Source organism: Humulus lupulus, chromosome 5 (assembly GCF_963169125.1).
Source record: "Humulus lupulus chromosome 5, drHumLupu1.1, whole genome shotgun sequence".
Classification (NCBI taxonomy): domain Eukaryota; kingdom Viridiplantae; phylum Streptophyta; class Magnoliopsida; order Rosales; family Cannabaceae; genus Humulus; species Humulus lupulus.
The window spans coordinates 11,357,321-11,372,618 of record NC_084797.1 but is presented as its reverse complement, the minus strand read 5'-3'; the positions used below and the strand labels follow the sequence as shown (position 1 = coordinate 11,372,618).

Genomic DNA, 15,298 nt, shown 5'->3' with positions numbered 1-15,298 from the left:
TTCTGTTACTACTTGTTACAATTTTTTATTTAATCTGTAAATGTTATTTACAAAATTGTAACAATGATTACAAACTTGTAAATATTGGTTAAAAAAATATGCATGGTTACATATTTGTAAACTTTACTTAAAAAAACTTCGTATTTACAATTATATCCCTCCATATTTTTGTAATTTTTTCTAAATTCTATATTTTTAGTATATTTTTTTAAAATATTAAGTATTTTTGTAAGCTTCCCCTAAAATAATTAGGGAAATTACCATAGTTACTACATTTTGCATTTTTTTTTCATTTTTACTATCCCTAAAAAAGCTTATCACTTTTATAAAGAATTTTTATCATTAATGCTACTTACTTAATTTTATATTTTCAGTTTTACGTTTTGTTCATTAGTTTTTTCCTTCTTTTTTCACACTAAGTTTTTACTTAATTTTGGCCTTTTTAACGTTGCCCGAATTGAAAATAGAGTTAATAAAGGTCGCTATACGACCCCCTGGAGAAATGGGTTGCTTCACTTTTTTCAGTTCGCCATAGATTTTCAAAGCCTTAAGCTTCGTCTTCGAAAACCCACCATTCTCTGGCTTCGTGGTCTTCTTCTGCTGACTTTTATCTGAACTCCTCTGGTCAAACTGGGTGGATGTGACCTTTTTCTTGGACTGATCAGAAGAGACCGCTACTCCAATAGTGGCTCGAAATGGCTTCGTTTTGGTTCTGTGGTTTTGGGTTGACTCTGTTTCGGAGGAAGACCACAGAGCACCGAAGCTTGAGTCGGCCGAAGAGTTCGAGGTCGAAGTCGAAAGCGCATAATTTTGAACGCTCTGTTTCTCAACCCAATTCTCAATCATCATAGCTCGCCTGAGATTGTTTTTCTCCTTCTCTTCTTTCTGTTTCTTCTTCATAACTACTCTAGTAGTAGTAGTAGCATAACCACTTCTATCTTCCTCTTCCTCTTATTTGTGATCACCACTACCCTTTGGTTTGTCAATTGAACGGTAGATAACGTCTAGAAGAGAGGAAGAGAAAGATGGAGTTCTTCTCCTTCGTGGGTTCGTTTCTTTCTCCCACTTATCCATGCTCGAGTCTTAGTGTAGTAGCCTAGTAACAGATCAAAGAGGGGATTTATTATAAGGAGAGAAAAAGAAGAAGAAAAGAGAGAGCTGTAGTGTTGGGTCTGAGAACGTCAAAAGCTGCAAAAAGAGATTAATGGAATTGCAAGTAGATCTTGTTCATGTGAAAGAAACAAAGAGTGGAAAAAAATTTATATAAACAGAACAAGTGAGAGTGACAGAGAAAAACACGGCAGAAACATTATAAATTTGTTTATAAATATGTTAAGTATTAAGGAAATGGTCTTTATGTGTTTGTTTTCTTTTCTTTTCTTTTGTGTGTCGTGTGTGTCTTTTGTACTACGTCTTCGTGTGTAAAAATGAACAATGGTATTGGAAAGCGAGATGTTTGTATCATATATATAAAAAAGAATGGCCATGCGTGGGGGTGAATTATGGTCTTGCACCTCTTCCTGTCCAGCTGCCTTCTTTATTTATTTTTTTATTTACTTTTACAGAATCTGTCCTTTCATTTTTTTTATACCAATAATTAGGGGTGTTCATGGTGCGGTTTTTCTCTAATTTTTTGGACTGCACTGCATATGCGGTTTGAACAATTTTCCAAACCGCAACGCGCACCGCATAGACCTCAAACTGCAAAAATGCGGTGTAGTGCGGTGCGGTGTGGGCGGTTTATACCTATCGCCAAATAATTTAACATTTAAATATTATAATTAAGAAATATGTAACCTAAAGCAACCCATTGCTAGTTCAAGTGCAACTCACTGCAACTCCTAATATGAGTTATACATATGAATTACAAATGCAACCATATACAACCTAAAGCAACCCATGATTAGTCCAAGTGCAACCCACTGCAACTCCTAATGTGAGTTATCATATGAATTACGAACTCTAAAGCTCCAAAACAACTCATGTAGCGACCATTTTATGCTTCTTTATCAAAATAAGAAGCAACTTAAACAAACTAAGCAACCTGATCTTATGCTACATAACATCTCAAAGCAAACTACAACCGCAAATGATGAAATATGTGTTCTTCATATATGAAAATAGAGAAGGATTATTTTATATGTGACTACTTTTGTTGCATATAAAAAAGCAGGTAAATTTTGTATAATTAGATTTCCTTGTACATGATGAAATACGTGTGTTCTTCGTATATGAATTATAAACAAATATCAATATTGACAGGACATCAATATCATGATAAAAATATTCTAATTGAATAGATAGTGCACTAATTAATTTTGTAATTTTTTTTAAAACGATAAAAGCATATAGACAACTTTATTTCATATTCTGAACAAACTTTTTCCGGCATATACAATGGGCAAAAAAATAATATTTTAAATTTGCAAGTTGCATGGAGATAATTTAACACCATCACTTTGCGTGAGAAAGACCGTAATTTTGAAAAAAAAAATTAAAGTTATGCATTAATGAATCATATTTGTATACACTCTGTAAATGCATTAAAAGTTTTTTATATATGTATTAATAAAACTTTCCCAAATAATTATTATCATTTAAAAGTGATAGTATTGTCCAATTACATTAGTGTGTAATTACCTGGTTAACACTATTCTAATTTAATTTACTATTTATCCGCACATCACATAAGCCCCCACTCCCCCCAATTTCACCAAAACACTCTCTCTCACTCACAGCAGCCTCGCCGGAGTCGGACACCCGCGGCGGTGGTTATTCCATCAGTGCCTGCAGGTATTTCCGCCTAAGCCTCTCTCTCTATCTCTCTTATCGAAGCTGCAAACAGTGTTGTTTTCCCTCCTAAATCCTTGCGTGATTACTTTTCTTTTCCTTGTTATTTGTTGACTTGTGTAAAATTACCCATCTTCTCGAAATATTTGGAAGTTGGTATTGATTTTCTGTACACATTTTTTGTTTTAAGTCCGATTAAATAAGAAGCTATATAGTTGGTATTGGGAAAATGCTGTCAAAAATGATATATAATGCAGGTTTATCAAACCTTTAGTTGTAAATGGTAGTTACTTATTATCAATGAGATTATGCATAATTTTGATGTATTCTTTTCTGCATAATTTTTTCTAAACATGATCTGAAGAAGTTACTTATCAATGGGTTTAAGGGGAACAGTCTCAAGAATACTACCATATGCATATAGGATGTGAGCTAGTTGACTTGTTGCCATATTTTATTTCTTAGGCTTTCGCAGAACATTTTATCCATAACAGAAAACATGTTTAGATTTCGGGAAAGATAGTTTAAAAGTTCGAAATATTGATAGGAATACATTTTCAAAACCCCTTTTGGACAAAAATGTGACATCAGAGAAAAAATTGATGATTACTTAAACTTCTTATGCCCAAGTGATTATCTAATGCATTTTTGAGTTATATTCAGGTTTGCCTAATGCATTTTCATGCCGAGAAATCTCTTGCACGTTGATTCTACTCCAGACTTCAAACCATCTTTCTCTGCTTATTTAAGGTAAATCTAGGAACTTTGCCTGATACTGTTAATGTTTGCTCGCTTATTCTTGCTGAATGCTCACACATTTCTGTTAGAACACAGTAGGTTTCACAATGCATTTACATTTTTTATTCTAAAAAGGAAGGGCTTCTTCACAAGAAATGTTTAGAGACCGCAGTTCAACCTTATTGCTCTATCTCTGTATTTATTATCATTTTTTGAATTTTGCTTTTTTTTTTTCTTTTTTACTAACAGTCAGGGTTAGAAACTATTTCCATTTTCAACATACAAAATAGATAATTGGATATGAGGTTTAGATTTTTTTTTTTTTTTGCTAAATATGCGTTTTTTGTTTCGAGATTTTCAATGTGACCTCTTGTATTGAATTGTATTGACAGCATGATTTTGATTTTGGGTTCTTGAGTTTTTAGTATATTTTCTCCTAGGAACAATCAAGTTTTTTAGTACACCTTTTTATTTGATGCCATGTTTTAGTAATTAGTTTTGATAGAAAGCTTAGTTGATCATGGCAGAAATGGCGAGCTTCTGTGATTTGTCAAATGAAATAGTAGAGAATATCATGTTGTGGGTACCTGCTGATTCTCTGGTGCAATTTAAACGTGTGAACAAGTTTTGGTATTCCCTTATCTCGGATTTCATCAATGACCCAACATTTGTTGCCAAACACCTCCTCATTACCAAAGACCAGTCCTCTGCATCTGTACTTTCCATACAGCCTTCCCCCCACGTTGATCATCGGTTAATCACATACCCATTGTTGACTATAATCTATGATGATGACGATCGTAAGAATGATCATTTTATAACTGTCACAGAAGCTCTGAGCATGCCACTTATTCGTAATGAAAGGTGCAAGGATAATAATCGATTGAATGAGGTTTATCACTGTGATGGACTCATTTTGCTAGTAAATGATGTTGGGACAATGGTGTTATGTAATCCTGCTTTGAAACAATCTATGATTCTCCCACAACCAAAGAACGCTATATTTAAAGGGGCTCCTTCCTGTATGGGTTTTGAATTTGATTCTAGAAACAACAATTACAAATGTGTTGCCATTTGGTGCGATGGCGAATGCAAAGTTGAGGTATACACAGTTGGTTCCGATTCTTGGAGAGAGACCGACATGTCTCAAGACATAACGGATTCTATAGTGGATACTGAACTAAACGAGGGTTTATATTGGAGAGGAGTTTGTTACTGGTTGGTGAGGTATGTTGACGAAGAAGAAGCATTTGTCCTCCTCAGTTTTAATATGAGTAATGAGGAATTCCATCTCATAGATTTGCCAGATGTTGAAGCTTCGGTCCACGACCTTATTCATGAAGATGATGACATTGGTTTTTATTCTCTCCACCTTTCACTGTGGAATGATTCAGTTGTGATGTGTTTGAGCCCCGAAAGGTATAACATCCTTCATATCTTCACGATGGATGAAGCAGGTGCTTTTTCTTGGACCAAATGTGTGCAGGTTGGACCACTAGAAAATGAGTGCGATCAGTTACCGTTTTGGAAGAATGATGAGATTTTATTGAAAGTCAGGAATATTGAACTTGTCAACCTTGACCAACACCACTCCATCAGATGTAAGCAAGTAGTACAGTTGGTATCTTACAACATTCGTACCCAAAAGTTAAGAGATGTTGCTTGTGATCTTGATAGAAATGTATTAAATTCTTCGGTTTGTTTCTATGTAAAGAGTCTGATTTCTATTAAGAGGAGGTGAAGTTCTATTCAATTAAAAAGGAGCCCAAAGCTGTGGAAGTGATTGAAAGTGGTAATGGCTTCTTACTATCTTATATCTTTCTTCATATCCTGGAGTGCTTAAACATTTGTTGTTTTGGAGAGTGATCTCCACATGTCACAAGGCTTATGTATTCAGTTGATTTACTTGTGTCTTCGAAAAGAGCTGTGATGGTTCTTGGGCCATTGACTCGATCAAAAGTGACTATATTTTTCATAACAAAATTATATTCATATTACCATAATAACAAGAACGATTAGAGTCAGCCACCAGCTTGTTGACATGCTCAAATAAATAACAGGTTGGTATTCACAATAATGGTGTAAAATAACTTACAAAATCTTCCATTTTCATGCATATTATCTAATAACTTTTTTTGGCTTATGGTGCAGTTTCAAAAAGGGCAAGGACACTGTGAGTGGGAGAGTAATTCAGAAGTGAAGCACTAATGCTCACACCCTTTTCCATCCTTTTAATGAAGATAAATATTGTAATGGATTAAAATCCTATTTAATGGGTACATATATATAATGTATAATGCTATTATAAAGTGTGATATAAAATTAAGAGACCAATTATGTTATAAATATCATAAAGTATTAAAGTGTTGTGGATTTAATGTGTAGAAATAAGAAAGTGAATTTTTAATTTTTAATTTTATAATGGGTAAAATTAGAAATCACTAATTATAAATTAGGGTGAATTTTTAATTTTATAGTAGGTAAAATTAGAATTACTAATTATAAATTAGGATTGTGGTTCTATATATATATATATCATTCTATTATGACTGCCATCCTAATCCTATTAACAAAAAAGAAAAGATAAATTCTTTTTTCATAGAGATATATATTATATAGGAAGATAAAAATTCTTTGTAATGCTTCCGCTTTCATGTTCATCTTCTTCTTTGATTTAGCAAATGATTTATAAAAATATGATTTAGAATTTTATATTAAAACAATTTTAGTAACCTGAGTAGGATCTGAGATTGTGCATTGAAATATTGATATTTATGCATGTTGCTTAACTGTTTCATAAATTCTGATAGATTGATGGTTTAAAAAATAAGTCCCTATGATTTCTATTTGAACCACAATTTTAAGCACCAAAAATGGTAGAAGCCTCTCAAAATTTTCTGTTGATAAAGAACAAAAGCTCAATTCATATTTTGACCGTATGTAGATATAAAGTGGAGTTTACGAATTATTCTTGCAAAAAATTCGAATTTGCTTTGACTAAATAGATAAAAGCAATACTCTTTTTTTCCCCAAGATTAATGTGAAAAATGTTAATTGATCCAAATTCAATTAATTACACTTCAAAGTAATGTTACTTAATTGCCTCACCATTTTCACAACAACAAAAAAATTGTTAAATCCAGTTTCACCATTGATCACAAACTATTTAACAAATGTTATTATTAAGGTCCAACAAATTTGAATAACATAACTGTGTATTGATTAAAACAAACCATCAACAATAATAATAATTTCATCATTTTCTTTAGGGAAAATAGAATATCTATCTTTATTTATGTATTTAACGGTTTTTTTTGTTTTAATAGTTTTTTTAACTTTAATATAATATTACAAATATTTAACAAAAAATATCTTTAAAACTAATTAAAAATAAATATTTATCAATTATATTAATAAAAATTCAAATATTATAAAATATCATTATCATAATAATATTTAATGCAAAACTAGATATTTAAAAATTATATTAATATAAATTCAAATGTTATACAATATTATTATTATTATAATAATATAATCTTAATTTTGATAAAATTTTGGTAGAATAAATGTTTAGTGTTGACTTCCTTTTCCGCTATCAATTTTAATAAAAGAGAACTTAAAAGAAAATGAAAATGACACATAGATTTACGTGGTTCAGGTTATAAAACAACCCTAATCCACGAGTCGAATGTATAAAAATGCTTGAAGCCTGAGAGATCTAGCTCCAATGGAGGTTTTAGGTAGTGTATATGCTGCTCAAATTACACAATAGTCGAACTCTTTACAATGGGGTATCCCCACTCTATTTATAGTGGTTGGGGATCATTAAATGGGGCCTTAATAATTAATATCTCTCATAATTATGGGTTTTAGTCCCAATTATGACAATTCTCGTGATACTCAACTGGAAGGCCTGTACAGATTGCACAGGGCCCATTTACGAGTTATCAACCAACCACTTTTTGGGGGGACACGCTACTGAGAGTGTCAGAGAGTGACTGCACATCTTCCCGTGTCAGGTGACACATTAGGACATGATATTTGTCTCGTGTACGGAACCGACACCACTACATACCGAGCATGACACGTGTCAGGAGGTTGCTGGTGATCCCAAGATGTTGTGCTTCAGAGTTGGCATCGTTCTCCGAGGGTGGAGAACCATCACTGTAATGCCCTGAAATCCCTAATGTGGTTTAATGGTTAGAATAGTAGGCCGGGAGGCCATAATTGATTTATTATGCCATTAAACTATTATATGCATGCTTATGTGAATTATATTATAATATGATGTTAAATACATGCATGTGGGTCCACATTTCATGACAGGGGTATTTTGGTAATTTGGCCCGTTAAGGGCGTAATTGTATATTTGTATGCATGTCGGTGATTTATTGTTAAGGCGATGTTATAATGTGGATTTTTTCGAGCTATTCGGCATGAGACGATCTTTGAGGGAAAATTAGCGGTTTGGTCATAACGGGATTAAGTTCGAGGCTTGGGGTGAGTCTCGGGGTGATTTAATGAATAGAGCGTTGCCGGGAATTAAAGAATGACGAGATATGAATTATTGGTATGTGAGAATATCGAGAATATTGGGAGTTGGAGGGTGTTAATTATGATTAACGAAATAGGTGGGAAATGACGGTTTTACCCTTGGGAGCCTTTAGAAACCTTTATTTGACCTAGGGGCATTTTAGTCTTTTCACCCCTAGGATTGGTATAAGCCATTGAAGGCTGTAGAAGTTTACCCAAAACAAAGCAAATTCAACACCTCTTCCGTACACCATTTCTCCTCCTTCTTTCTTTCAATTTGTGATCCCAATTTGAAGAACCAAGCTCGGGAATCAAATTTGGAGCTTAGAGCCTTAGTTCATCCATTGACGAGGACTCAAATCCCATTTGAGGTAAAAATTCATCCATGAATGTTAGTTGTACTCTGTTTTTTTCTTATGGTTTTTCAGTTGAGGAATTTGAAGTGTGTAGTTGGGAATCAATGGAGGTTTTTGAGTAGGGTTGATTGAGTTTTGATGAGGTTGAGGTATGAATGAAATTTAGGGATTGAATTTGATGTTTGGGTGATGTTTGGGATTGGTTTGAAAGCTTAGTTTTCAGGGGAAGTCACAAGGAAGGAAACCAGAAAAAATTCTGGTCTGCAGATGGCGCCCCAGCGCTAGGCAGGGCAGAGAGCTGAGTCTTTTTGACTTGGGACAGCACCCCAGCGCTGGTCCATTTTCCAGCAAGCCTATTTTAGGGCTCGGGATGACTTTTAAGGCTCAGGGATGGGTTCCTTTACCCTGTTTGGGTGGATTGGGAGTCCCGAGAGTGCGGGATTGCTCCTGAGAGTGAGGTTTTAGATTGTGAACCTCTTATTGATTTACTTTATTAATGGATTCCATTTGGTTATGACTAGGTGACCACTAAGGGACTTAAGGGCAGATCGTTCTCAAAGGTCGTTATTTTATTATTTCTCACTCGAACCCGAGGTAAGAAAACTGCACCTGTGTTTATGACATGCGTGGTTATTATAGAGGCATGTTGGTTGTTAAATGTGGATATTGATTGCATATTAAATGATTAGCAAATCTTGCTTACTTGTGTATGGTACTGACTAATCAGAATCGGCACTAGTCGTGTGTTACTGACCTAAGAGTCAGAAACGGCATAAGCGTCATGAACGCAAAGCCGATAAAAGATTAGATCTAATCGACATCAGCATTGAATGACTCATATGGGGTATTAATGCTGGACCCACCCTAAGTTTGATGAAAATTATAAGCGCTTGTCTAGTTTATGAGTAGTTACTCAGAGCCAGGGCCAAAGGCCTAGGTGACTGTTTGTCACATGGCTAAGGGAGTGGAATCCCACAGTTGTGACTCTATGGTCACTCGGTAGGTTTATGTTGGTGACTATTCATCAGATACCAACCTCGTTTAAGCTAGTGAAATGATCACTTATCTGTAAAGGGTACAGAACCCACCTTAGTGACTTTTACAACTGTCACTCCTTTATTTTAGACTAAAAGTCCTGAATGATTATTATGATCATTGTTGATATTATATTCATGTAGTATTGGGTTTTCTTGCTGGGCTTTGGCTCATGGGTGCTATGTGGTGCAAGTAAAGGGAAAGAAAAGCTCACCCAACCTTGAGTGGAGAGCATAGGTGGCGATGTGTACATATGCGACCGCTTGACCACCACGGCCAAGGAGTTCTCAAGGGAACTAGGGGTTTACCCTATTTTTGCCGCTTAGATCGGCGGGTTGTAAATTTTATATAGTAATGACCGTTTTGCATTGTAAATAACTTGTAAATATTTTTATGGGCCCATGAACAGTTTTATGTTTTAAATAAAATATATCATTTCCTTTTGATTGGTTTTCCACCTTAACCTATTAATAACACCTAGAAGTACATTTTTAACCAAATAACTCGGTTAGCGAGTTAAATTCACGGTTTAAAGTTCACCGTAACTGTCTTGGGGTAACCAGGGCGTAACAATCACGCTATAGCTCTTCGACTAAGAGACTAAATACCACTTCGCAGGATCTAAGGAACCCTTCTCCAAGGCTAGGGAACGCGTATCTCCCGAGAATCATCAGTTAATTAACTTCCTGAGAACCATGAACAATCGACGAGTGCCGCGTGTCGTCTTGATGAAAACACAGACAGTATTTGCCCCCCAAGTCTCCAATCGTCCTCGGACGGTGGAGACTTAACCAGATGAGTGTTCTCAGGGGAGTGCTTTGGGGGAAACGCTTAGGCTGGACATTTTCCTTTTACCAAAAGGCAACGCCACACATCAATTCTCTATTGCTAGGCCGTATATCGGGAATAATTAATGAGGGGTTTCGTCCACGCCCAAAATGTATATTCCGTACCTGGCACGTCCTTTCACACTGTACGCGAAGCATCATTTCTCCCACTTTTTGATAATGATCCACTCCTCAACAAACCACGGTCGTAGGATTACTCTCGAGTACCTACTCCATAGGTAATCAATGGTTAGGGATTCATTACTTCCTTTGCACATTTTGAGAGTATAAATTTTGAATTCTTGGCTCCTCAATATCATTTACATTCACTTTGAAAACTCAGAGCCTAAGCTTTCTTGTGCCAAACGCCTTTCTCACCAAATTTCCTTTTTGTAATTTCTCCCTTCTTGGTTCATGGTCCTGGACAGTTGGAGAGAAGCACGATACTTCTGGGCAAACAACATAAGGTATCTCCACATTCGCACCAGATACAACACTTACCAGAGCTATATTTCGAGTAAGTCTCTTCTTCTTTTCCTCTTTTCATTTATGCAAATGTTTGAGTTTGGGCATGACACTTGACATGAATAAGATTTAGTCATATAAGCACATTTAGGATGTCCCATAGGCACGGGCTAGTACCCACATCTGCCATGCGGGTCTTCAAGGTGTTCTGACCATCTCTAGGCCTTTCATTGCCAAAAAATCGCCTTCGAATGCTCAACCAGATTCTAGGAAATTTCTAGAATCCAGTGAGTTTTATGAACTCTGGCAACGTTTTGCGGGAACCAACTTCGAACCCTGAGAACGCCCATTTTCCTTAGAAATTCTCTTCATTCCTTCTTCCCGAGCACTTGTCTTAGGGTTAACCATGTTTTGGCCTTCTTTTCTTCGATCAAAATACTAACTGCTTGGTTTTTGTGTCTCAGATGTTCGAGGAACTATATCAACTTAATGAGCATGGATTTTACGACTTCAATCAGGAGATTCTTGAGATGGCCTGAGAACAAAGAGAGCAGCAAGGAGGCGAGAGGGCAGAGGCCCGAGAACTAGTTAGGGAATTGGTGGTTCGTGCGGGTGGTCCAGTAGCAGAAAGGCCAGCACAACCAGCCCAAGGGGGGATGACCCTGGAGGAAGTGAACCGGACCCCAATTCCCCACCCTACTTAGAAGTACGAAGTTGCTGGGTTTGAGACGGAGTAGTATCACACTTTGCTCCGACACCCCCAAGCCTTGGAGCACATCATGAGGCACTACGGGATTGGAGAAGAGTGCTTGGTGCGCCTTTGTCGAGATTCCGAGAGAGCACACCGCAGTGTAAATGGTCTTGGCACTTGGAGCCAAGCACATCTGATGGCTAGAACAACCTTTCCCCTACACCAATATTTTGTGGACTTCTTGAAGTTTGTGGGGATAGCTTCCTTCCAACTCTCCCCCAATGCATACCGGGTGCTAGCAGGGATGTATGTCCTGTACTGAAGGAGGAATTGGCCTGCACCTTCTCCTGTAGAAAGATTGTATTTTTACAACTTCCGCAACACCTCTAGAAAGAAGAAAAAATGTGTTGATGAAGTATGCCAGACCGTCACTCAACTACAAGGCCCCTCACCACAACGAGAATCATTCTTGAGATTTTAGGGACTACTTCTTCTTTACAAACGGATTCCCGACTCGTAATAACCCGACCCTCATCCTTGATTTCTCCAGGGTTGGTGAGTATCTTCTAGACAATAATTTTCTTTTCCTTTTTTCCCGTGCTATGTAGTTAAGTCTTTTTACTGAATAGGTCCATTCCTCCAGACTTCGTATGTCCAAGTTTTTGAGGACCACCTTCAAGAGTTGAAGACTCTTCCCGAGCATGATTCGGAGCTCAACTTCTTGGTGAAGGAGGAGAATCTTGCGAAGTTGAGCTCCTCCGTCAAGGACAAAGGATCAGCAAATTGGAGCTGACAAGGTACCGCCCCTCCAAGAGGTCTTGGGAGTTGGCCTCTCGGCACATACACTACATTGATGGTCGTGCCCTCGAGTTACTTAATCAAAGGTTGTGAGAAGAGTGACTGGAGAATGTACGGGTGGTCTAGGCAGCCAAAGAAGCCCAAGAAGACCAAGAGCTCAAGGCTGAACTCCAAGCGGGCCTAGAGAGTTCTCAACTTGCTCCAGGTAAATTCCTCATAGCCTCACACCATGCTAAACACGTAAGGGATAGGATAAGTCCCAAACATTTCTAGGCTTCTCCCTCGCTTCTCTGATGTGGACTAACCTCAGACCAGCACTAGACCAGGGAAGAATTCCAGGATTAACGAGACCTCATAGATGTCTATCTCCACTATCCAAGGAGATAATCACCTCATCGGAGCTTTGTATCCCTAGATTGTGTGACCTCCTTTCATTCTAGTTGGTTTTGTCAATATGGTACCAACCTAAATCGTGAAATGGGGGAAAAATTAGGCACCTCAACTATTTGAATCAAGAAATAATTAATGGTGGGGCTTTCGAGAAGCCTTCATTGTTATTTTATTTTGACTGCTTTGGAATTTGTGCTAACTGTTTCCTTGTCCTTGCAGAACACACGGGGCTTGCTGATATTGCTAGGCATGGAAAAATGGGGCGATGAGGAGGGGTGGGGTGGGCCCCCGACCCGACAGGGCATCTTTGCCTTGGTTGCCCCACCCCGCCCCTCTCTGCCTCGCTATTAATTTAAGTGAGGCGGGGCTGCCCCACCCCACTATTAATTGAAGCGGGGCGAGGTTTTTTTTCTATACTCTAACCCAATATTAAAAAAGATTATTTTGAGATATATGCAACTATTATATATTTTTCTTAACATTATTATTTATAGGATGTCTTAGTGTTGGTTCTACAAGAGTGAGGTATCTTTATATGTATTTACGGTACCCTTTTATATTAGTATTCTTTTTTTTTTTCTTTAATCATGAAAAATGGATTACAAATATCCAGGTATAGTGTGATTTTACAAATGAGATAATATGTATTTCGATTTTTTTTATTGAAATAGGATCATATAATGTATATTGTATATACTATTTAGAATTTCATTTCTTACTTTTAATCTAATTTAATTATAATTCAAATTTTCTTTAAAAAAAGTTAAATGGGTCAGGACAAACCCGCCCCGATTCAGCCGGGCCGGGTCGACCCGGGCTGCTCCAAGGAACTTATCGAGGCAGGGCAGGGCAGGGCGAGGCAGAATGTTAACGGGGAAGGGCAGAGCGGGGCAGACCCACCCCATTTACATGCCTAGATATCTCCTGTTCAACTCTTAAGCTGGGAGCGCTTCCAAGCTCCTCAACTATAGGAGGACAACAACGTCCTCAAGAGGATCCTGACCCCTCCTTGCCGGCGAAGAGGCAAAGACCCCTCAAGGGAGGAGCTAGCTCCAGTCCTGGAGGTCTCCTCCTCCTTCAGGGCTGGAGAGGAGGTCCTGGGCTTAGACCAACAGGAGTTAGCATCTCGCCCCCAACTCCTGGTGTACATTGAGAGTTACGAAGGGGACTTGTTGGAACACTATCAGGCCATGCTCCAACATTTCAATGCCCGCATGGAGGAGCGCGATAGACTCCTCCATGACACTACAGAGGCCTTGCGCCAGTTGAAGCCTCCGAGAGAGCGACCTATTGTTCCCCCGATAGGTCGAGCTGAGATGGAGACCCTTTTCTCCGCTAAGCTCGAGGAGGTCGCCGCCCCGCTTGTAGCTGAGCTTCTCCAAGGGGTCAACTCCACAATGTGCGAGTTGACTACTCGCAACTTTTCCCAGTTGGGTGACAGTAACGAGGCTTCTCTCGTTGCTTCCTGTTGCTATGCTACTATCCTTGTAATTCATCACCTTCTTGGGCCTTTATTCGACTTTAAATATAATGGATATTTACAAACTTTCTTCTTTGTACAATCCACCTTGGCCTGCCAGTGCTTGGGAGACATCATGATGGAGAAGTCCTACGAACTCCAGTGGGCCCAGGATAGGATTGTGGCCCTCAAGGAAAAGGTCTGAGTACCTCAGACGAAGCTTACTCGCCTGCACGCTGCCTTAGAGACTGAACAAAAACGTACTCAGGATGTTTCCGATGGAGCTCGAGGAAACAACCTCAAAGACTGCTGAGGAGCTCAGAGTAGCTAAGGAGGAGGCCCATAAAGACAAGGAGGATGTTACCAAGGCTGTAGCGGAGGCTGCTCAGGTAGCCCAGGAGATTCTGTAGGCGTAGGAGCAACTGAATGAAGCTAATGACAGAGCCGATCTTGGCAAGATCAAGGCTGTCTAGGCTATGGAGATGAACATGCCCTCTCAACACCAAGTAGACAAACTGAAGAAAGAAGTTGAGACCATTGCTGATTATGCCTTTTTTGTGGCCTAGTTACATAACCAGGAGATGAGTCTGGACTTCACGGGGGAAGACGCCAAAAAATTGGAGTTTACGAATTATTCTTGCAAAAAATTCAAATTTGCTTTGACTAAATAGATAAAAGCAATACTATTTTTTCCCCAAGATTAATGTGAAAAATGTTAATTAATACAATTTCAATGAATTACACTTCAAAGTAATGTTACTTAATTGCCTCACCATTTTCACAACAAAGAAATTTGTTCTATCCAGTTTCGCCATTAGTCACAAACTATTTAACAAATTTTATTATTAAGGTCCAACAAATTTGAATAAGATAACTGTGTATTGATTAAAAAAAACCATCAACAATAATAATTTCATCATTTTCTTTAGGGAAAATAGAATATCTATCTATATTTATGTATTTAACGATTTTTTTGTTTTAATAGTCTTTTTAACTTTAATATAATATTACAAATATTTAACAAAAAAATATCTTTAAAATAATTAAAAATAAATATTTATCAATTATATTAATAAAAATTCAAATATTATAAATTATCATTATTATAATAATATTTAATACAAAACTAGATATTTAATAATTTTATTAATATAAATTCAAATGTTATAAAATATTATTATTACAATAATATATAATATATAATCTTAATTTT

At 37.3% G+C, this 15,298-nt stretch overlaps 2 protein-coding genes across 3 annotated transcripts; one reads left to right on the top strand and one right to left on the bottom strand.

Moving 5' to 3' along the window:
- Positions 1-299: 299 nt before the first annotated feature.
- On the bottom strand, positions 300-1,074 carry LOC133778848 (protein BIG GRAIN 1-like B). The gene is made up of 2 exons (XM_062218868.1): positions 972-1,074; positions 300-938 (listed from the first exon to the last, which is right to left on the bottom strand). Exons 1-2 carry the CDS (start codon positions 1,072-1,074, stop codon positions 424-426), a joined length of 618 nt encoding a protein of 205 aa, XP_062074852.1. The 3' UTR covers positions 300-423.
- A 1,585-nt stretch (positions 1,075-2,659) lies between these two features.
- Positions 2,660-5,901, top strand: LOC133834438 (putative F-box protein At3g10430). 2 transcript variants are annotated; one of them, XM_062264051.1, is made up of 4 exons: positions 2,660-2,793; positions 3,454-3,540; positions 4,056-5,588; positions 5,680-5,901. In XM_062264051.1, the coding sequence occupies exon 3, from the start codon at positions 4,058-4,060 to the stop codon at positions 5,267-5,269; it is 1,212 nt and encodes a 403-aa protein (XP_062120035.1). In that variant the 5' UTR covers positions 2,660-2,793; positions 3,454-3,540; positions 4,056-4,057; the 3' UTR covers positions 5,270-5,588; positions 5,680-5,901. The 2 variants fall into 2 exon arrangements, with proteins under 2 accessions (XP_062120035.1, XP_062120033.1); XM_062264049.1 differs by having other exon boundaries at positions 4,043-5,588.
- Positions 5,902-15,298: the final 9,397 nt, after the last annotated feature.